The following is a 24,198-nucleotide window of genomic DNA, read 5'->3' as shown; positions in this document are numbered from 1 at the left end:
TTCCGCGATACGATAATCAAAATGAAAAGGGTGGCTCGCGCGAGCGCACGCGCACATCGTATTGACGCGATTTGTACGGCTGGATAACATATATATATATAGATACATAAATACATACTTACATATATATATATATATATATACATATATAACATATATTCCGGGCATGAAAAGCCTCGGGAAGAATTACGAGCCATTTCAATCGCGTTTTCAATTACATTCGTCGTCCCTAAAGGTCGCCCTTTGATCCGCGAGAATACAGAACGGACCAGGAGAGCGATGGGTTATGGAGCTGGAATAAAAATACGCCGTAGGGAAAGTTTTTGAAAGGGCAAGAGGGAAGTGTAGAGTCACACGCGCGTTTCGAGTCAACGATATATATATATATATATATAATATACGATACATATACAACGATATATATATTCATATTTCAATTACATTTTAAAAAGCAAGTCTCATCTTCGAACGGACCTTCCTTCCTTCATTCCTTCCTTCCTTTCTTTCTTTTTCCTTCTTTTATTTCAAATTGTACGAAACAACAAGAAAAATTCTAGAAATTGCATAATACATTTTGTTATTATTTTTCTTACTATATTGCTAATAATAATAATGTATGTTATATATAGAAGTACCAATAGAAACACGAAGACTTTATAAAAATAAATTACCTAGCAAGTGAATTTTTGAATCATCGTTAAATGTTAGGAGTATTAACAGTTCGATTGTGGTGTCATTTAATTGGCTAGTGTCATCGTTAAGGTTTGTTCACGTACCAACATAACATATATTATCATAAACACTTTTAATTCATACCTTTTTCACTACTATATGTAAAACAAACTTCATGTATAGAAAAGAAGACATATTGAGGGTTGAAACGATTTAAAGTAAAGAAGAAAAAAAAACCAAAAAGAAAGAGCAAGAAAAAGAAAATATATATAGTCAAAGGAGAAAACAGCCTGTTGAAGCTTAAGAAGATGATTTAAAAGCGTGGAAGCATCTCGCCTTAGGTTTGGGTTCGTTTCGTAAAGGAGTAGAAGCAAGAAAGCAAAGTGAAAGAGAAAGAGAATAAAATGGAAAGAGAGAGAGAGAGAGAGAGAGAGAGAGAGAGAGAGAGAAAGGAAGATCAGGCGTCGAAGGGTCCTTAATGGTTGTGTTACGGATCAGGATGGTCCACCTTAGAAGGTTTACAACCCTTAGGAAAGCCACGGCACGGCGGTAGGAATCAGGGTCGGGCGTGGTGAGCAGCAGCAGCAAGTGGTAAAGGGAGAATGAGCGAGGGATGAAGCGGTTAAGAGGGTTGAGGAGGGATTGCTTGGCGCGTGCCACTCTGTTATCGATTCCCTCCCTACTTTCTCTCACTCTCTTTCTCTTTCTTTCTCTCAGAACTGTTTTGCTACTCTTCCTCTCTAACATTTCCTTCCTTCCTTCCTTCCTTCCTACCTTCCTTTTTCCTTCTTCCGTTTCACACTCTTTATTTCACTTTCTCTTTTGCGTATTAAGTACACTCGAATACTACTCGATAACGCAATACCTAAACGTCAATTAAGATTTCTCAAAAAAAAAAAAAAAAGGTAGAAACAAAGGTGTGAACGAAAAATAGCAATTTGTTTGTTTGTTATTAAATTATATAAAACGTCATTTGAAATTGAATGAGGTGAATATTTCCAAACGATTGATTCGATTGATTGATGTTCGATGAATAAGAATAAATAGAATAAAGAACCTATAAATAAGAAAGGGGTGGTAGGTAATGATAAAGAAATTAATGGGAGTCGAACAATCGAGATTCCAGAGATGATGTTCTAAAAGGGGGTAGTTTTCTCTCTCTCTCTCTCTCTCTCATTTCTCTCATCGTTGTCGTCATCATCGTCGTCGTTGTGTTGTTGCACGTACTACTACTACTACTATTACTACTACTACTACTACTACTACTACTACGTCGTGGAAGGGAGGCCATTGGGAAGGGGTGAGTGGGTTGGTTGGTTGGTTGGTTGGTTGGTTGCTTGCTGCTCGACGTGGTCGCGTGCTGGTCGCGTGCCGTGGGCGGTGCCACCCCCCACTCTCGAACATTATACTACTAGCTAGGTGTATACTCTCTCTCTCTCCCCCCACCCTGACGCGACTCGACGCGTTCTCTTCTCGGTTATTGATTCCCCCGAGGTGGGTTTAGCCACCCCCAACAAACGCCGTGCCGCTGTGAGAAAGAGGACAAGGTGGCGGACTCTCCAAGCGTGAGGAGAAACAAGAGGAGACGAAACACCACCATCATCCCCACACCGCGATGATTACTTCCTTCGCCACCTGCGCCATCACCACCACTACCACCACCAACACTACCACCCCCCTCCCCCTCCTCCTCCTCCTCCCGCCCCCCTTCGATATCTTTCCTCACTTTCTAACCCTTCATCCTCTCTCTCTCTCTCTCTCTCTTTTTTTTTCTTAGTTGTTTTTTTTTCCTTTGCTATCTCTTTCCTTCTTTCTTTCTTTCCTCAATTTTATTTATGTCCAAGTGTAAAGAAGAATTTTTATTACACATTAATCGTTTTTCTGTTTTTTTTTTTTTTTTTTATTTTGTTTCCTTGAACACTTTAGGATAATAATAAAAAATGTTTTCTATGTCGTTAGTATATTTATTACCATTATAAGAGAATAATCATATAATTTATATCAATTTTTCATTTAATTAATTAATCCGTTTGGTACGATATAAATAGAAATTAGTCAATATTTTAAATAGATGGTCAGAGTATATTTATGATAGGTTATTTATCTAGTTAGTTGGATCAGGATTTACATATTGACACGAGGTACATACTGATATATTTTATTATAAAGAGATCTGATCGTTTATTTAAAATATTGTGTGATATACGTGTTTAAAAATACTATTACGAAATATATTAACAAATTACATAATTTTATATTCGATTTAAGCTAAATCCTACAGATGTATAATCGTTTTATCATTTCGTTGCCGTTACCATGGATTTTCGTTCGCTTTTTTTTTCAAATCAACCCCCTCCCCCTCTCCCTCCCTCTCCCCCCGCCTCTCCCCATTCTAAAGAAGTTTTCACTACAAAAAAGAAATAGAATAACAGTTGGATACAAAGATGGATGACGGTTGAACGTAAAGTTACAAGCGAAAAGAAGAAGAAAAAGAAGAAGCAGAAGAAAAAGTAGAAAAAGTAGAAAAAAAAGTACAAGAAATAGAAGTGGAAGAAAACTATAAGGTGGGGGAGGGGTGGGGAGGGAAGGGGGGTTGAAAATACGAGACGAAAGGAAAGAAAAAGAAACTTCAAGAGGGGATGGTTCCAAGTGGAAAAGATGAAGGGAAAGAAAAGTAGTCCCTCTTCTCTTACTCTCTTTTGTCCGTGAACATGTGTGTGTGTGTGTGTTTGCGAATATGTGAACATAAGTATCTACTTAAGATCCTAACGTTCATATATATATATATATATACATATAAGTATATATGTGTATATATGTGTAAAAGTGTACATGTATTCGTATATCGTGTGGTACTTTCGCTTTAATAAAATTCTACTTCCCCGCATAAAAAGAACCCCCCCCCCCCGCCCCGCTCCCCCCAACTACAGTCGTTATTACGTTTTGTATCCATCAAGTTTTTTCAAAAGAAAACTCTAATTAATACTTTGTTCGTTCTCCCCTACTCTTTTCCCCGCTCTCCCTCCCTCACTCCCTCTTCTTGTAAAACTTTGCCTTTGTCTTTTACCTCCTTTTCTGCAATCCCCCCCCCCCACAACATCTCTGTCTCTCACCCCTCCTCACTCAATTTAGCGTTATCTCTCTTTTATTTTTTTCTTTTTCGTTTCTTTTAATTCTATCGGATTTGTACGATTCATAAAAACACATAGAAATAAATATAATAATAATAAATAAATATATAGATTAATTAATTCAATAAAAAACAAGAAAAGAAAATATTCGAATAAAATTATCGAAAGGGGAAAAATACGCGATTAAAGATTTATTTTTTTTTTTAATAAAAAGGGTTCGTGTGTTGTAAGATAACAATAAAATAAAAAAATAATTTAAAAAAAAAATGAACGAAATATCGAAAATGATTTGAAACGCGTGCAAGGTGTGTGGTGGTGGTTTCTCCATTGGTAAAAGTACAAAAAAACAAAAAAAAGAGAGAGAGAAGGAAGGAAAGAAAAGAAAAGAAGGAATGAAAAAAGATGGATGGATAGATAGACAGAAAAAGAATCTAGGGGAATGGTAGTTCGATGATGCGAAAGGGGCAGGCAAAAAGTGCAAAAGCTCGAGGGGAATTGAAACTAGGAAAGAATATTGCCTCCTGGTTTTATCGCTCTTCAAGGATACAGACTTTTACGATTATTAATCCCTATACATTTTCCATGAATACATTTTAGCATCTCTCGCTTTCTGGTATATTCCTCTCGTCGAATCGTCGCTGTGAGAGAGTATATATAATATAATATTGCTTTATACATATCTACATAGTCCCACACACACACACACATATATATATATATATAAAAATTATTATACATAGAAAATGAAAAAGTATAACATTGTTTTATGTCATTAATTATTTACGTCAATTACAGGTTTATTTTTCATTTTGTTATTTTGAATTACTCATTTGTCCACCGTGTCGAATAAAAATATCTATGGAGGGTAGAGGTAAGGAGTATCATCTCATATGAGAGAAAATGTGAAAAAGTGTCCAGCTGTATGCTATAAATAACAGTTCAAAAAGCTTCCAGAATGGCGCTGGTGTAGACAAAAGGTATGGTATGAATGTAGCAATTGTAAACGAATTGAAGTATGCCGAGTTAAAACATTTAATATTATTAGCGACTAAAGTAATTAATTATTGAACATTTCAATTCCTTACGTAGTACGAAATAATATAGTAAATATAACCTTAAAGAATTATTATGAGAAAAATTTGTGTTGTGAAATTTGTGTTCCTTGTTTAGTTCTCAATCCTACTCTAATAATATTTGGCGCTTCTTTTAAAATTTACCCTGAAGCTACTGTGGCGCCACCTAATTGAATGCATTTCGACGGACACTTTTTCATATACAGAGATGTTACTCCTTGCCTCTACCCTCCATAAAAATATCGTTGAATATATTTTAAACAATTGAAAAAGAAAGAAAGTGAATAGATCAGGTGGTCCATGTCCAATTCGTGGTTTCGCGTATTCCAGATGCGACCCTAACGAATACGGCCCTAATTCGTTTACATAGAATACATTTATTCTTAATTATATTGAAAAAAAGGAACGAAAAAAGTTAAATTAAATTTATCTATAATATTTTTGTTCGCGTTAATTTATTATAATTTGTAAATAAAAATTCATTAAACTTTTCTCGAAATATCATATCCTACATTATTCAATAATTTCTTATCTTTTTTGTTCTTAACTCAACAACTATCGTATTTTTTAATAATTAATTTCATTCTTTCGTTTTTTTTTTTTTTTTTTTTTTAACGAAAGGAAAATGAAGCAAACAAGTTGAAACATCCCCTTTGAGATAGATAAATAGATAGAAACAAGTTGTGTGAGTTAAAAGTGACAGTAATCGTGGGATTCCTTTCTTCAACTTACTATCATAGTGAGTTAGTTCGTTCGTTCACGAATTACCATTTCAGATTTTATTGCTCCCAGTCCAATAAGAGTCGTCCGCGGCTTTCTCTATTATTGCTCCCTGTCATTTTACTGCTTCGGAATGGCCGGAATTTAGCATCAGGCTTGATTTACGAGGCCGTTACACCTGCGCGCCGACCACATAACACCCTTTGGTCGTGTATCTCGGGACCTGCTCTGGCTGAGCTGTAATCCGAAGCGAACGTGAAGAACACAGATGGCATATACATGTGTGTATGTATTTGTGTATACGTGTCTATGTATTGTCATCTACTACGCGATCCTATACAAATACACGCACGTGTATAAGTGTAACATCGTTCATTAATTTTTCGAATAACAAGAAAAAAAAAGAAAAAGAAACATGTGTGCAGATCACACGTGTTAGAAGTGAAATCTTCAAAAAAGCAACTTTCGAGAGAATTAGACGAATACAAAATATCTGATGTAGGATAATTGTATTCTCTTCTTATTTAGTATCGCGGCCGTTTCATCGCCTCCCACCGCTCCGTTACATAGCCGCCTACCGCTCCGTTACATCGCCGCCTACCGATCCGTTACATTTTTTCAAATAATACCTATTCTAAAGAAATTTTCACTTCCAAAAAAAAAAAATAAAATAATAAAAATCCTAATAAGTTTTAATTCAAATGTTAAAATGATCATTTTTTTTTTTTTTACGATCTATGAGAATAGAATGCAACAACAATTTTTTTATGCTGGTCGAGCACAGACAGCAACTATTATACTAAAACATAGTTTAGAACATTGCGTTACACACTCGAAGAAATCTTCAAGTTGCTTCGATAATCAGGGAGAGAATTTTGCTAGTTGTGAAGAAGGAAAGGGTAGTATAAGAAGGAAGAGAGAGAGAGAGAGGAAGAGAAGGAGAATAAGTAAACAAAGTGAGGTAAGCAGCAAGCTTCCATGGACTTTCGTAGTTTCTCACTACCCTCGTACTACTACTCTTCTTCTCTTTCTCAGTCTACCTCTCTTCCTTCCCACCCTCTCGTCTCAACCCTCTTGTATTCTCGTAGAAGTGCTCGTTCTGGGTACAGGTATAGACGAGCGGGTGGGTGCATTTCGATGCCTCATAAAAACCTACCGTAAACCGAAGAAATTAAAACTTTCCAATTCTCTCTCTCTCTCTCTCTTTCTCTCTCTTTCTCTCTCTCTTTCTCTCTCTCCCTCCCATACGAAATGAGCTTTCGAGTTGTAGATACAGCAACTAGTTGGCCCGTAGTGAAACTGCTTATGTGCTTGCTCTTACTGTTCATGCAGGTACTAGCCCTTTTTTCCAACCCCTCCCTCAACCCCTCCGAACATTGTATAGCGCCTGTATTAAGCCTGTTACAAGAAGACTATCAGAGAAATACGAAATAAAACCTACGAGAGATATGTAGATAAGAAGAGTCAGGGCGTAAATATAAAAAGTAGAAAAAAAAAAATAAAATAAAAGAAGGGAAAACAAAAGGAAACATTGGATATCTCGTAGTCTTAAGTTTTCTCTACGATAAAAAGTCGTTTATATGCAACGTGAATATACATTATTCCGGAAAGAAAGAAGAGAAGAGAAGAGAAAGAAAAATAAAAAGAAAAAAACAGAGAGAGAGAGAGAGAGAGAGAGAGAGAGAGAAAGTTTTAAATGGAAAAGAGACTAAAAATGTATTCTCACGTTTCGCATAAAACTTTCTACGAGGATTTTTTTGTCGATAAGAAAGGTGAGTGGGGAGAAGAGGAGGGAATTGTGAAAGAACAGATTTGGTTAACACGATATTTTCGTTATAATGAAAAGACGATGAAAGAATCATAGAGAGTAAAGGGGATGAATAAAAGGGAAAAAGAGAGGAAGATGATTTAAACGATTAGTTTGCAAAGTTGCCGCTTGGAGGCACTATCGTATTGGTGTTATCAACGACTCGAAGCTTTTCTTCCCTGAGTTTTCAGTCGGTACATAAAATATAATACGTAAAGCAATACAACAACCCTTGCTCGTTGGAAAACTATTCTTTAAAAAAAACAAATCACATTATAGTTGTGATCATGAAAAAGTTATAATAAAATATTTATGTTTTAAATTTCAATAAGTTCGACAATGTTTGTTCTCCTTATTTTCAATTTTGAAAATAATCTACATATATAAATGGCACATATGTAATGCAATTTATGTAGATACATGTATAGTTATCTCAAACCGAGGTTGGTATAACAACCTCGTAACTCGATCGAAAGCTCCGATCGAAGCCGATCGGGGGTTCGTTATGCGTTCGAAACTAGGATACTAAGAACGGCTCGACCAACGTTTACTAAATGCAATTTATACGAAACTTTTATGGAATGGCGCCATAAAGGAAAGTGGGTCAGAAGTTCTTCCGACTGTAAAGATACACGACCGTAGAAATATTTCGCGATATGAGAAAGACAGAAAAGATGGTTGTGGGGTTGTGTTAGGATGAGGTTGGGGGAAGAGGAGTAAGAAATAAGGGAGCAGAAGGCGGACAAAGGGGGGATCAAATGCATCGTGGGTAAACTCGATTGACCCTTTTTCTTCCAACGAATGAAAAAAAAAAAAAAAAAAAGAAAATAAAACCAAAGACTCTATTGCTGTTTAAAGAAATATGAAATACTTAGGACGAATATAAAAATTCAATGTGAAAATAATTTCGTTGTTATATGATTTAGTAAGTAAAAAAAAAAAACAAAATGTCATGGTATCGATGTTTTGATTGGCCATTCTCACGATCGCATTACTACGTTAATAGAATGATATTTTATTTCTATCATATGTAATTGTAAGAATACAATTTTCTTCTACAATTCTCTTTTCGTTCGTATATTTTTATTAAACATAAAACATAAAAACTATTCCATCTTTATCTAACTTGATATTTCAATTTGTATATTTTCTCATACTACAAATATACAATACCAAAATCGCTAAAAATAGCATACACGTCGTGTTGTCTACGAAATTCTTTACCAACTTTCTCACATTTTTTGACATACTGTCTTTCAATTCATCCTCTCACATTCTTTACTATTTTCATACATGAGAAAGGAGGAAGACGAACGAGATGGATGGATGCATCGTAAGACGTCGACAAGTTTGAATTTATACACGTGCGATATTCTACTACTATGAAGTGAAAAACGACAAAAAAAAAAAATGAAACTAAAGTAAAAGAGAATGAAAAACAAGAAAAGACCAAAAAAAAAAAAAATTACTACACAACAACAACAACAATAACAATAACAATGAAATGGAAATTGAGGATATATTCTTAAAGGGTTAAGCTTTGAAATTTTTCTTCTAAGCTTTCACATTTCTAGACCAGAATAGCCCCTTAATATGAACGGCGCAATTTTTGCATGTCAATCGCTGCAACTGTTTTTCAATTGACTACTAACCAATACAGATAATAATTAAATAATTTTAACTTAATTATAAAAATAATAAAACGATATAATGAACGAATAAAGATAAAAATAGACGAATTTCAAATATATAAAAGCGATTAACTAAACGACATTGAAATAATTGCCAAAATATTTAGTTGGTATGTTACATATCGCAATCAATTCCATGTTAAATTAATCGGTAAAACAGCAATATAAAGATGTTATAGTAAAAAAAAAACTACAGAGGACGTTTATTTACGCCTTTCGTGTATATTGATGGATTTGTGAGAGCGTATATATACGCCTGTAGCAGTCAAAGGATTAAAAAAAAAAAACAAACAAAAAAACAAACAAACAAAAAAGAAAGTAGAATTTATTTCGAAGCAAGTTTTCTAACACGTTCGTATAATTTAATTTTCCACTTAATAAAAAGAAAAATGTAAGCATTGTTTCAATAAAAACTTTGTAGAAGTCTCGGAAAGTAAGTTTTCTCACATATCAGGGTTTCTTGCATGCACCCACAAAATTGAATTCGATTCGATATCGAGTTAGACATATGAGAGAGAGAGAGAGAATGAAATCTGGAAAAAGAATCGTAAAGTCTCGTAGAAATAGGTTTCACGTATAGATCAACGTTGTGTCTCCTAAACTGGCGATAAAGCTAAAAAAAAAAAAACCAATTACAATTTATTTTCTCTTTTTTTCAATAAAAATTTAAATAAACAAATTTAAATATCCAATGCTAAACTAAATTAATATTTAAAATGAAAAAGAAACGCGATACTTTTTATTTATGGAGGGTAGAGGTAAGGACAGTATCATCTGTGTATATGAAAAGTGTCCGTCGAAATGCATTCAATTAGGGTGGCGCCACAGTAGCTTCAGGGTAAATTTTAAAAGAAGCGCCAAATATTATTAGAATAGAATTGAGAAATAAACAAGGAACACACATTTCACAACACAAATTTTACCTCCATAACTGTTTTTTGTTATTATTCACATACTTTTTCATAAAATTAAATGATAAAAAATCAATAAACGTACTATTTTTTACAGTTGACGAAATAAAATCACTCTAACTCACACGTTTTCTCATAATAATTCTTTAAGGTTATATTTACTACATTATTACATAACTCGGCATACTTCAATTCGTTTACAATTGCTACATTGATACCATACCTTCTATCTACACCAGCGCCATTCTGGAAGCTTTTTGAACTGTTATTTATAGCATACAGTTGGACACTTTTTCACATTTTCTCCCATAAGAGATGTTACTCCTTACCTCTATCCTCCATAGTTCTTATATAGAAAATTTTCAAACAACGCATGACTATGTTTCTTTTTGTCTTACTGAAAGAACGCAATGAGAAATGAACTTAGTTAAAGAAAATAAACGAATAATCGAATTTGCAAAAATTAGTCAAATTGTCTGATAAAAAAAGAATAACAACAACAACAACAACAACAACAACAAAGAAAAAACAAAAAGTTGATTTTTTTTATTCTTTCCTCGTTCTTCGGGCAAAGCTCAACACGGTTGTTCCAAGTGAAACGAAACGAGATGCCAAAAAGGAAATACGAGAGAATATAAGACATAATTAACGGAGCTTCTACCGCTGTTGATTTATCAAATTTCCTTGATTTATCCGCGACATTATCCGTTTCTCCAACTTTCTGTTTGCGCAAACTTCGCGTATTGAGAAGCACACTTGAAACTCTTGAAAGTTCGTAAACTCGTTCTCTCTCTCTCTCTCTCTCTCTCTCTCTCTCTCTCTCTCTTTTACTTTCCCCCCGTCCCCCTGTCTCCCCCTTTGACTATTTCTCTCTTACTCACTCTTGCAACGTTCCTTACGAACAGTGGGCTTCAACCCATTTTACTCTTCCAAACTCACTCTCTCTCTCTCTCTCTCTCTCTCTCTCTTTCTCGACGGATCAATACCGAGGATATAATAAAGGTAAACAAGAATACGAGATGAATACTCTACGAATACACGTTTAACTCGAACGTTTGCAAGTAAAACGCCAAGAGAGAATAAGAAATAACTTGTAGATAAATAATACAAAAAGGGGTACAATAATGCACAAGCGCAGGTTGTATTATTATTTTAAAAATCTATATATTCTATGGTACCTTAAATAATAACGTTTCAACTGTATTATATGAATTTGATATAATACTGAAATAACAAACATTATTTAACGATATTCATTTTTGGACAATATCGTGCAAAATTACATTGAATTTATTCATTGATTTGTTTGGAAAGTAATTTTGTATTTTCCTGACACAATAAAGTTGCATTAGTTGATGCAAACCGTTAAATAACAACACGTGAGATCGATGAAAGGTTAACTTTATCAAATTAAACTGTTTATGCCCCACTTGAAAGGCCTAGATTTAACACGTTCGTCGCCATGGCACCGTATACCGGAGACGGGCATGCTTCTCAGGGAGGGGGGGGCCCGTCACTGTATACGGTGACGCTCTTCTTGTTGAAGTTATAGTATTTTTAGTTGAAAAAACTTATCACATTTCCCATTTCAAAACAACATTATTTTTGTTAAATAAAATATAATAATATAATATAACCATAATACTCGGGTTGTGCATTGTTGATATTTGTACTTATCGCTTCTTTACATTATGGCGCGTCGACAATCGAATTTTGGGCCTGGCGAGAAACTCAATCGACGAAACGGGCTGAGCGACGAACGTGTTAACCTAGAAGCAAAAATGATCTTCATGTTCGCAAAAGAAAAACAAAATTATTTTCTGAAAAACTCAATATTTCTTTCTATCTATTAGGAACAATAACAAATAGAAAAAAAAATAAATAAATAAATAATTAAATACACTTTTAAAGGATCTTTCAAATTCTCATAAAAAGATAATCGACGTTAGGTTGAAAAATTGATAATAGGGTGAGATAGTTCGTCCAATCGGCCAGACCATCTACTTTTACGAGACTACAACTTCGGGATCCTGCCAGTTTCTATCGTCATCCTTTTCCACATTCTTATGGAAGGTAGTCCTTGTCCTTGTCTTCATCCTCATCCTCCTTCTTGTCGTTGTCTTCGTCTTCGTACGAGAATGGAATTTACGATCGTCGCATTTTGCATGATTTATAAGACGATATTACACTTGTAAATGCCGAATAAAACGATCTTTCCTTTCTTTATCTTTTTCTTTTTCTTTCTTACTTTAGAGACAATCGTAGTCTGATTTACGAGCTCACTCTCATTGTAACTGTCGCGAAACGAGAATCGATCGCAAAAGAGTTCACCAAGAGGAGGAACATTGGCTTTAAAGCCCTCCAACGACGATAATAATAATTATAATTATTATTATATTATTGTATCGAATATTTGTTAAGAAAATATTAATATAAATAATTATCTTGTTAACTCATTCGAGAATACTTGCACATCGTGTGTGCAATCATACTTAGCATAAGTATATATATATACTAGGGGTGCCCCGCCACGCATTGCTGTGGCTCACAATCAGTCCGATACACACGTCTTTAAGTCAACGAATTACCATATACCGCCATCTGTTAGAATCTTATCGAACTAACAGAGATAACCATAACTCTTTGTTAATAAACAAATAATCCGCGATTAATAAAATAATATTGCGATTATAAATTGAGATATAAACTATCCTATCTTTCAAGTTGAATGAAACTGCATACAATGTGCAAAATTTTATTAAAATCGGTTCAGTAGTTTAGGAGTCCATTGCGGACAAACAACGTAACACGTAATTTATATATATTAAGATATAACCATATATATATATATATATATATATATATATATATATATATATATATATATATATATATTTAAAAGTCCATTATAAATATAACATATATCTATTTCTGTTCTAACAGTTGGATAATGGGTTAAAGATGATCGTTAATTTTAATTTAATATTTTCTTTTGTCTTTATTTTTCTATTGACGTACACTTGTCAGAGTGTGAACGAGGTGGTATCGAAGATTTACCAAACAGAAAAGATATCGGATGCTTGAAAAATATGAGAGTAAATCGTAAAGTTCAATGTTAATCCGATACCCGGTTCATCTTTCGAACGGGCACCCTTTCGAAAAGAACGTTTTGTGAAAGACCAATAGAAAAAGAGAGAAAGAGAGAAAGAGAGAGAAAGAACATTGACTAACAGGTGGCCTCCATCGGCAGTTAACAACGTCTTCCCGAGAAAAGAACAGCAAAACCAAGAGGAAAAAGGAACATGGTGGTATGTTAGTAGTGGCTGTTAGTAGAAGTAATGGTGGTAGTAGTGGTGAAGTAGGGGAAGGAGGAGAAGGGTGGATGAAAAAGAAAGGTAAAATGTAAGGTAGGCTCACAAAGGGGACAGATAAATGTGATGGAAGAAGAAGAAGAAGAAGAAGTAGAAGAAGAAGTAGAATGAGATAGAGAAAGAGAGAAAAGTTTCTGCTTGCCACCTGACGGCCTCGTGCCGTAATCCGAGATCCTTTTCGAAGATTCGGTTTCTCATATTTTGGATATTATGTCGTAGGCGACTACCTGATCATTATCTTTCCAGCTAATCGAACCGTTATTTGTATACTGAATCAACATAATCAATGTTATTGAAACTGTGTTTTTATTTAATCCATAGTGTAAATATCATTTTTATTTCTATATATATATGTGTGTGTGTGTGTTGTGTGTTTATATAAATACGCGTAATTATTATAACATTAGGATCTCTGGTAGGAGCGTGGCGTAGCAAGTTCGACCTATCTACTGTAATTTTGAATTTAGACACCAGATAGCGTATTCAAGTGCTAGAGATCCCAATATTTTTATATTGTTTAAATTGTACGTGTGTATTTTTTTATTCGATATTACTTTGTATTGAAAAAGAAATAATAATAATAATAATAATAATAATAATAATAATAATAATAATAATAATAATATATGTTATTGAATTTTGGTAAAATTAAACAAAAATTTCTGTTTTATTTATTTTTGTTTTCATTTGTGTTTGTTGAATGAAATTATATTTTTAAATGTATCCAATTATTTTCAATATGTATATAACGTTGTTATTCTCGTGGAATGTTCATTCTTTCTTTTTTCTTTTTTTAAATATATTAATAACATGTAAAAAAATACCGATACTTACGTATTAACGCCACCGCAGCAAAAATTCCGCTAATGCGCCAATAAAGAGCAATCTTGTTGTTCGCACACAACAACCTTGTTGTTTGCACACAGCAACCGTCAAGTTTACGTCAGGGTTGCGTCAGAGTTTCGTCAGGGTTTCTTCAAGGTTTTGTCAAGGTTTTGTCAGGGTTGCGTCAGGGTTTCGTCAGGGTTATGGCGACAGCATCAGGTTAAAGAAAATAGAGACTGTTTTGAATCTATATTAAATTCTATATCGGTCCATTTGCCACCGAAATCCGATTGATTACATTTTATATATAAAATGTTTCGAATTTTGAATGTGTTTTTGATTTTGAATAAAGTTTTTTCTATTCTATAATTTATCGCAACAATTGAAGGTGTCGATTGGCGCATTAGCGGAATTTTGCTGCAGTGGCGTTTTAATACGTAAGTACCAAAAATACCCAATTATTTGTATAATGTTTGAATATAAATTGAGAAACAAAGAGACAAATAAAAATCAATTTAATACATAATATCTTTTTTTATTTCAAATAAGCTTTTTCAACTTATAAGCATTTCACGTTTAGGGTAAAGTAATTGAAAAAGATTTTCTTTTTTTTTTTTTCAATTACGAATAAATTGCAATTCCTTTCAAACAATTTTCTTTTATAAAAAGGATAGGATGGAAGAAAAAATAAGATAATAAAATAACAAAAGAAAGAAAAGAATAAGAAGGAAGTAGTAGTAGTAGTAGTAGTAGTAGTAGTAGTAGTAGAAAAGTATCTCTTACACCTTCTCGTTTCTCGAATGAATCCAATGAATTCTCACGAAGAACGTTAAACAGACGACTATCTCTCTCTCTCTCTCTCTCTCTAGGGTGGTAAAGGAAATAAAGATAGACAGTAAGAGAAGAGGGAGGAATAGAAAGAGAGAAAGAGAGAGAGAGTGAATGTAAACTGTTCAGACATTATCCGTCATTATCCGTCATTCGGTAATTTGCAAATGAGATCGTAAAACGATAATCTACTAAAGATAAGTTAGCTTATACTCTTCTTACTCTTTCTTTCTTTCTTTCTTTCTCCTCTTTAACGTGTATCTCAAAGTAAGAAGAATTTTTAGAAAAAAGAAAAAAAAAGAAATCCTTTTGCAACGAGGTAATAACAACAACAACAACAACTAGTAATTTCACGAGATATTTTTCAATGCTTCTACTATATCTATATCTATATCTATATATATATATATATGTATATGTGTATAATGTTTGAAGAATATGCGACAGTTTCTTTTAGCAAGGGTGAGAGGAGGGTAGAAGAAAGAGGAGAGGGGTAAAAAAAGAAAAAAAAAATAGAAGCTTTTCTTCGACGATGAATCACGAGCAAATGGAGATGGACGAGTAGTTGAGAGAAAGAGAGAAGAGAGAGAGAGAGAGAGAGAAAGAGAAATCGTAAAACAAAAGTGGTGGCCTTAGTAAAAAGATAAACCGTTCCCTCGCAAAACTCTATTTCACCCAATGATAATAATAAATCTTTAAGGTTGGACAGTCAAAATAGCCTATAAGTCTTTTTACCTTTTTCTTTTTTTTTCTTATTATTTTTTCTTTTTTATTTTTTATTTTTTTTTATTTTCTTTGATTCTTTTCTTTGTCAAAACAGTGTATTAAGTACAACACAAACTATATATTTTACGTATTGACGTTTCTACGTTGTTTATAGTATGTAAATTTTTTTTTTTTTTTTTTTTTTTTTTTTTTGTTATATAATATATTATACGAGACTAGTTTATATATGTTTTTGAGTTGAGTTTGACGTTTGAAAAATTTAATATTCGATTTTATTTTGTTTTATTTGAAAGTGAACATTTCTTTAGAATCAGGGTGATTTGAAAATCGTGAAACGGAAGAATGTGAAATTGATGAAACAAAATTAATTAATTAATTAATTAATTAATTAAATTCAATATTTAATTTAAACTCTATATATTAATTAATTAATTAATTAATTAATTAAATTCTATATATAAAAATTCAGTGTCAAAATATGTTTGTCCACTAATAATTACGAAACTATTCAACTTATCTTAATGAAATTAATTTTATTTCACGCGTGATTTTTTTCAACTTAGCACCATAGCACAATTTTTATCGCGATTTTTTTGTTTTTATTTTTATTATTATTTTTTATTACTAATTTAAAAATTTTTATTTAGAGGTTATCCAGATTCTGTAAAGATTCTTTCAATAGATGACGCTGTATTACAATTCAATTATTTCGAAGAATTTGATTTTCTTTAAAGGTTTCACTTCTACCGTGTGTGATCTGCACACATCTGTTTTTCTTCTTTTTTTTTCTTTTTGTTATATTGTATTTTATACATTTAATATTTAATACACGTTTTTTTATACCTGTGTTATAAATTTAATAAATATTTCATATATAAAATTCTTTTCGTTCGTTTATTATAAGATAAATTATTTTTTCTTTTCTTTTTGGGGGAGGTGAGGGTGGTAAAGATGAAAGAAGAATTATTTTTAAATATAAATTTTTATCAGATATAAATATTGATTATAAATAATAAAAATATATATTATTATCATTGGATAAAGTTAATTTTATAAAAACTCATCCTCTTAGACCAAGGGTCGGCAACCTGCGGCTCGTGAGCCACATGCGGCTCTTTAGTTACAAGAGGAGGATTAGACACCGATAAATAAATAGATTAGTTTTTTTTTTATCAAAAAAACTTTATTTAACGCAAGTACTATTTATTGTTGGCAAGAACAAATTGTGTGGCTCTTTAAAAACTTTGAAATTTTATAAATTGTAATTTTTGGCTCTTCCGATTCAAAAGGTTGCCGACCATCCCTGTCTTAGACAATTCTACCGATAAAATGTAAACTCTAATTCTTTTTTTTTTTTTAATAAGATCGAATCTCTCCTATTTCCTACAAAATATCAATATTTGTTATTGTGTTTACTTTTATACAATATTAAAAAAAAAAAAAAACTATAATACGATGCTGTAAACCTTTGTCGAGTAGAGTGGGGAATGGCAAAACAAAAATGTGATCGTAAAAAGAAAACAGAAGGTACTTTTCATTGGTGGCCGCTCATCGGTCACTTTTAACGGTCCACGGTAAACGACGACGTTTCTTGTGTCTTCTCGAATTTGAAATTCCATGGAGGAATTCTCTTCTCCTAGTGGTGGCTTGTCGAAGAGTTGGATGAGCACCCCCGATGGCCAAATGCATAATTCATAGCTCACTTACGATTCACTCCGTCGGATCCCCTTCCACGAATCTGCTTTTACTCCTTCTCTCTCTCTCTCTCTCTCTCTCTCTCTTTCTAACTCTCTCTTCTTTTTCTCTCTCATACTTTGCTCTCGCTTCCCAGTTACTTTTGTTATTAGAGGAAACTTTATACTTCGTTATTTATGTGATGATTATACCGCGGCAACTTCACTCGTGACGAAACCACCACCTCCTTCTCCTCTTCCTTTTTCACTTCTTCTTCTTCTTCTTCTTCCACCCTCTTGACGACGAGAAAGAAGATGAAGAAGACGAAGACAAAAAAAGAAGAGTTAACAATTTCAATATTTGCATTTGACTTTATGTTGCTTGCATGTAATAATATTCAACTTCAACGATATGACAAACAGGGACACGATATCTTGATAACGTTTCGTTTTATTTCGTGCGTTCAACCATAAAATAATTTAACGAAACGATAAAAAGAAAAAGAGAGAGTGAGAGAGAGAGAGAGAGAGTGGTAGAAAACAAGTGTTAGGTGATTAAAAAAAAATATGTTTCGAAATGGGATAAGTGATCGCATTCAAAATTAAACCGTGATCTCCGAAAGTTTAGATTGCCCCGTTCGTAAAGGAAATAATAATACAAGGGGGAAATATATGAAAGAGAAAGAGAGAGGGGGAGTGTGTACCTTTGTATATGTAAAAAAAAAAACAAAAAAAAAACAAAAAAAAAATATAAAGAGAAAGAGAGAAGTTATTCGCAGCTAATATTCATTGATTTTCAAAATGTCTAGGTGGTAGTAATGGGATAGGTAATTAGCGAAGTTTGGAGCCCGCGAGCGCATGCCTTCGAATAAAAGCAAATAAGGGAAACAGGGAAATCGTGTGTGGGATGGAGAGTACACCAAGAAGAGAAGAAAAAGGAAGGATGAAGAGAGTGGGAGGAGGTTTGGAGAGAAAAAAAAAAGTCAGAAACAGAGAGAAAAAACGAAAGAGAGAAAAAGGGGTAGAGAGAGAGAGAGAGAGAGAGAGGGAGAGATATGCAATGGTGAGGTGAAGTGAGGTGAGGTGTGGTGAGGTGAGGTAGGGGTGATGGGAGGAGGGTTCGGGCCGGAAAGAAAAATACAGTCGCAAATCAAACAGAAAACACATTTTCGCTCTTTTTATACCTCTTTCGCGTAAATATTTGTTCTGGAAATATACGTTCGTTTCGTTCCATTCCGTCTCTCGTCGTTCGGCCGTTCTGTTCTCACCGAATATATATATTCACTCTCCCTCTCCTTCTGACCCTGTACCACTTCCCCCCTCGCAACCACCTCTTCTACAGCTTGGAGGCTCCCCTTCCAACGAGCCCACCAACCCTCACCCTCTTCTTCCTTCTATATTCTCTCTTTCTCTTTCTCTTTCTCTTTCTCTCTGTGCACCCCAACCCACCGACTTTCTTCAACCCGCCAAGCAATCAATTCCAAACTCAAATGAAATACTCCGTTGAAATACGAGACTCCCCTGTCTACTTCGTCTGCTACAACCGCCTCAAAATGGTCGCATGTGAGCGAACGTTCAGCGATCGTTTAAGAAGATCGTACCTTTCGGCATACCTTATTTTATCTCGTCATTCTCGTTAGTTTCTTCTTCTTATTCTTCTTCTTATTCTTCTTTAGATATGTATATATATATATATGTATACATAATGTGTTTATATGTATACGTATGTAAGTAGACAATTAAATCTTCAATCTCGAATCTAAATCAAATTCAAGACGATCCACGTAACGCAAGATGATGTAATTCCTACGAAGAGATGGTACAGCAGGGATCCTATCTATTAACAAGGGAGTACTACCAACTCGTTAATTAATTGGAAAACTTCGTAGAACATCCTCGGCAAACTCGTAAAGGATTCGTATTTCTCTCTATCTTTCTCTCTCTCTCTCTCTCTCTCTCTCTCTCTCTACTTAGTCTTTCTCTATCTTAATATGCATGTATGTATATATACGTATGAATACATGTACTTTTATATATAATATATATGTATGTATATATAAAATGTTATACACAGTAACGTTGGTATTACGTTATTCCGCGTTGAATTCCGTACTGATTCTTTTTACTTCTATTTTTCCTTTTTTTTTCCTTTCTTTCTCTCTCTCTCTCTCTCTCTCTTTTTTCATCCCCCACACCCCCTGTCCCACTCCTTCCTCTCCATATAAAAGAACCAATACAATTTCTACAGATATTAAACTGGCATTGCTATAGAAAAGCTGAAATAGTATTTTATCCATTTCCGTTTTGCGCCGCGCTTGCATTATATACACTTTCCCTCGGTTTAGTCTGTGCCAGCAACACAAACCCGTACATGTGCGTGTGCGTGTGCGTGTGCGTGTTCGTGTTTGTTTGAAAAATACCACCGGTGTACTTCAATATTTTTAACCGAAATTGAAATGACGATGAACGCGGTATTTTTATAAAGTTCCTTTGCTTGAAACTCCCCCCCAGCGGAAAAGAGGAGAAGGAGAGAAAGAAGAGGAGAAAGAGAGAGAGAGAGAGAAAGAGGAAAAGAGATAAATATTTCCTTTTTCTCCTGTTGACTCCTGTAATATAGGAATATATTGTGTGATAAAGAGATACCAAGGGACATATTAAAATGTGATTTGCTTTATAAAACCTAACTAAATCACGCTTTTGTATTCCATTAATATTTTCTACTATTAATTCGCCTTCTCGTAATAATAAATATATGTATTATGTTACATATTTTGTATATAAATAAAGATGACAATAATTTGAATGTATTGGCAAAGATATGAAACGTGAGATAGGTTGAAATTCAAAATTTACAATAATAATAATGGATATGCAAATATGGATATGAATAACATTCAAAATGTTTAAGACACATACTTTGATTGATTTCAATAAAGGTGTATCATGGAAATGATAAGATAAGCAGAAACAACATTAATAAACGTATTAGGTTTTTTTTTCTATTATGTTTCGAAAATTAAACAATTAAAAAATCTTTACATTATATTTTACGGGACTTGAAATCAATGTAGTAACGTTAATCGAAAAATATTCCTGGTGTTTGTCTGAAGAATGCGACTACGAAGACGTTTGAAGTTTCAAAATGATTTCCCGCAAGGAACAATCTATATAAAATGTAAGAAAAACGAAAGAATAAGGATATGAAAAATAGTAACTCTCTTCCGCGGAATATCGCGGAATAGAACGACTTGGTGAAGACGTAGAAGAAAAAAGGAACGGGAAAGAAGGGTGGGTGGGTGGTTGGTTGGTTGGTTGGGAGAACAGAGAGGGGGCTCTCCCCCCGGTCTCATTTTAAAGTTTCAAAGGAAAAAAGCTAGAAATACTTTAACTGGAAATGAAATTTCGAAAGGGTGGAAGGAGGTGGAAACGGAGGGAGATTCCTCCTCTTTTACCACCCTCTTCCCCCCCAAGCAGCCTTTTCCCTCACTTGAAAAATGTGTAATACGAGCTTATACTCAGACTTCTCCTTCCTCTTCTCTCTCTCTCTCTCTCTCTCTCTCTCTCTCTCTCCCTAACTTCAGTTTCTGGAATCTCACAACCCCTCCTCCTCATCCTCATTCTCATCATCTTTCTCTTTCTCTTTCTCTTGCTCTCCCTCAAACTCACCCTCGCTCTTACCCTCACCACCAGCACCCATACCCACCCCCTGAACCTCATACCTCTTCAATGTACATTCGAGTTCCGCTGCTCGGATGGCTGAGCAGACATATTGAAAGCGCACGTAGACAATGGTAGGAAGCTTTTGTGTTTCTTGCTGTGCATGCCCTTACGAATATTAAACGACTTCCGTCAACCTGCCGGAAGCATTTTGGGATTTTTCAAATCGAGGTCGCGCGTGATTCGCAACGATGAGATGACTGTTACTCTCCTCCTCCTCCTCCTCCTCCTCCTCCTTCCTTCTCCTCTCAGAAAAGATGAGACAGATTCATATCAAAATATCTATTTAGTGTTGTAAACTCTCGTTCGTTTTTTCCCTAACAAGGTAATTAATTGTTTTCAATAAAACAATTGAATATTGAGAAACCAAAAAATGTTACAAGATTGTTAAAAGATATCATTAATTATTTATTATATCATACTTGTATTTTCTGTTATCTGTATTACTTTTCACTGTAACGAAATATTGTCATCTTTTGCAAGTTTATATACAAGACTGCGAAGAAAATATTTCTAATAGAGATTTTCAATAAAACACGTTTCTTCTTTCATCTTGATAAAGTTCATGAAATCATCTAAAGGGCAATGATAGAAATCTAGCAAATATTCGTATATCTTCTTGCGTCCATTTATGTAAAGGATTTGTTATTTCTAATTGCCTAATAGCCTTCTCCTCCTCCTCCTCCTCCTCCTCCCCCTCCTTCTTCTTCTCATTTCTTGATTGACATTCCAATGCTTCACTGAATTTCTTTTCCTCCGTTCCGACTAATAAGATTTCTAATTGCGGTTTTACTGACCTTAATTTCTTCATAGCATGCAAAAGATCACTTTCTAAGATGCAAATATTTACGTTGTATCTGTGAAACAATACAAATAAATTGTTTATAATTGAGTAATTTGAAAAAAAAAAAAAATTAAATCCTTACCTTTTCACAATATTTTCGATTAATTGTTCATCGTTTTTAGAAATTTCGGACAATTTGAAACAAACTATTTGTAATTTGTCGTGCACGTGTAACACTGTGTGAGCCAAATGAACAAAATGTATGATTATCTGTGATTCTATACTACTATTAAGAAAAATTGCTATTTTCTCAGATTGATGTTGATAAGTTTTTCTAGAAAAAAAAAAAAAAATCAAATGATAAAATAGTACATAGAAAATCAATATAATAGCATTATAAAAATAAATATAAATATGTTTTACATTAATTTGTCCAAAGTCTCTTCATAAATAAACGATCGTTGACATTTCTCAAGAAAGTTTTGAAATTTTGTAAGACTATCAATATGTGAATTATTATCGTATTTCACCAAAAGATCTGGTCCAATAAGATTGCAAAGTTGTTGTTTTGCTTTGTTCGTTTGTTCAATGCTAGTACTTTCTATGGTAATAAATGCTTTGTAGTAGCTAGGAATAATTTGTATATATAATATCTATTTATTTGTTATAACAAAAATGATATTAAAAAGAAACGGTTTTTTTTTTTACCTATTGTTGCTTACAGGATAAGAACCAAATGAAACATTTGGAAATTCTTTAGAAACAAATGTTAAAGCATTAGCAAATAATTCTTCCTTTGCATTCAAATATATCTCATCCTTAGCAAAGTACCTATTTGATGAAAATAATTCCTAAAGAAATGTGTCCGTAAAAAACTTATAATAAATATACTACTTATATACATATATGTATTTATCAAGAAGAATTTAAACGAACATTATTACCTTGTGCAATATTCCAAAAGATTTTTCAAAGAATATCGGTGACCCAGGGAATATATAAACATTTTCTAATGTAACGCATGGATATCTCACACTTTTTCTTCTCCCAAATATTAAAGATGCTTTTGTTGGTATCTAAGACACAATATTATATATATAACAAAAGTATTTCATTATAATAATATAATAAAATATACATACATAAGCCATTTTGTAATTAGGTGATGTTGGATTTATTACTCCAAATTGATTTTTTATAATCTCAACAAGTTCCGGATGATAATGTAAAGAGTCATCAAAAGCTTTAGCAAGTCCTATACAATTATCCCAATTTTGTATTGATTATTTTTTTTTTTTTTTAATTATTTATTATTCCTTATCAAAGTAATACTTTCTTCTATCATTTACCCTCATATGTAACATCGTCATGTGTTGGTCCAATACCGCCTGATGTAATAACATGATTATATTTTCTTGAGAATTTCTTCATTTCTTCTTTTATTTCTTCTACATCATCACTTATAACTGATATCTTTAAAAAAAAAAACAAACAAACATACAAATGTAATATTAAATATGACATTAATAAACATATATAGAATTTTGTAGAATTATTTCAAAATTTACTCGGTAATAATAGAACAATATTAAAATATACTAACTTTTTCTACCTTAACGCCACATTTATATAATAAACTACAAGCATAATGAGAATTAGTGTCCTTTACTCGTGCTTTCAGTATTTCATTTCCAATGACTAAAAATTAGAAATACTGAAATGTTAATATTTTTTAAAAAAATTATATAATACATTTTAATTAAACTCACTAATAAGGCCAGCTGATGGATGTTCATTGGAATTGTGTATCCAAGTTTGTAATAAATTTTGATAAAATTTAACAGAACTCCGAAGAGTACATTGACGTATATGAAACATTTTACACTTCACAATTACTTTCTCATCTGTATAAGTGATCACAATAATACATACATAAATATAAATAGAAAAATGTCATTTAGTTCTTACTACGCATACAAAAGAAAAAAACAATTCAATATATGACATAACCTTTTGACATCAAGATCTAATAATAATTAATGTCATTTCTATTAAATGCATTTGCAAAGTTGTTTCGTGATAATTTAAATGACAAAAACTTTGAAGAAACTTTTAATTATTACCATACCTGATATATTATTTTACTTTGTTTATTTACATACGTCTTCTCACGTAATTAAAAGGATAGCAACTTATATCACATACATATGTGTATCATACAGAGAAATTGATTTTATAATTCGATAATCGATAGTATAGATTTCGATAA

The 24,198-nt window shown here is 33.1% G+C and overlaps 1 protein-coding gene across 6 annotated transcripts; it reads right to left on the bottom strand.

Moving 5' to 3' along the window:
• Positions 1-18,152: 18,152 nt before the first annotated feature.
• Positions 18,153-24,196, bottom strand: LOC107066846 (bifunctional FAD diphosphatase/FAD synthase). Of its 6 annotated transcripts, XR_016175782.1 has the most exons (11): positions 24,058-24,196; positions 23,699-23,833; positions 23,533-23,627; positions 23,279-23,402; positions 23,072-23,184; positions 22,874-23,005; positions 22,638-22,780; positions 22,353-22,556; positions 22,072-22,263; positions 21,568-22,002; positions 18,153-21,462 (listed from the first exon to the last, which is right to left on the bottom strand). XR_016175782.1 is itself a non-coding variant. In XM_015321837.2 (10 exons), the coding sequence occupies exons 2-10, from the start codon at positions 23,805-23,807 to the stop codon at positions 21,717-21,719; spliced, it is 1,398 nt and encodes a 465-aa protein (XP_015177323.2). In that variant the 5' UTR covers positions 23,808-23,833; positions 24,058-24,196; the 3' UTR covers positions 21,530-21,716. The 6 variants fall into 6 exon arrangements, 5 of the variants coding, with proteins under 5 accessions (XP_015177323.2, XP_089026080.1, XP_089026082.1 ...); XM_015321837.2 differs by lacking the exon at positions 18,153-21,462 and having other exon boundaries at positions 21,530-22,002; XM_089169954.1 differs by lacking the exons at positions 18,153-21,462; positions 23,533-23,627 and having other exon boundaries at positions 21,530-22,002.
• Between the last annotated feature and the right edge of the window lie 2 nt (positions 24,197-24,198).

Source organism: Polistes dominula, unplaced genomic scaffold (assembly GCF_049000335.1).
Source record: "Polistes dominula isolate Pdom_NZ unplaced genomic scaffold, Pdom_raw_medaka contig_49, whole genome shotgun sequence".
Taxonomy (NCBI): Eukaryota; Metazoa; Arthropoda; class Insecta; order Hymenoptera; family Vespidae; genus Polistes; species Polistes dominula.
The sequence above is the reverse complement of the archived record's forward strand: the minus strand, read 5'-3'. Positions and strand labels throughout refer to the sequence as shown.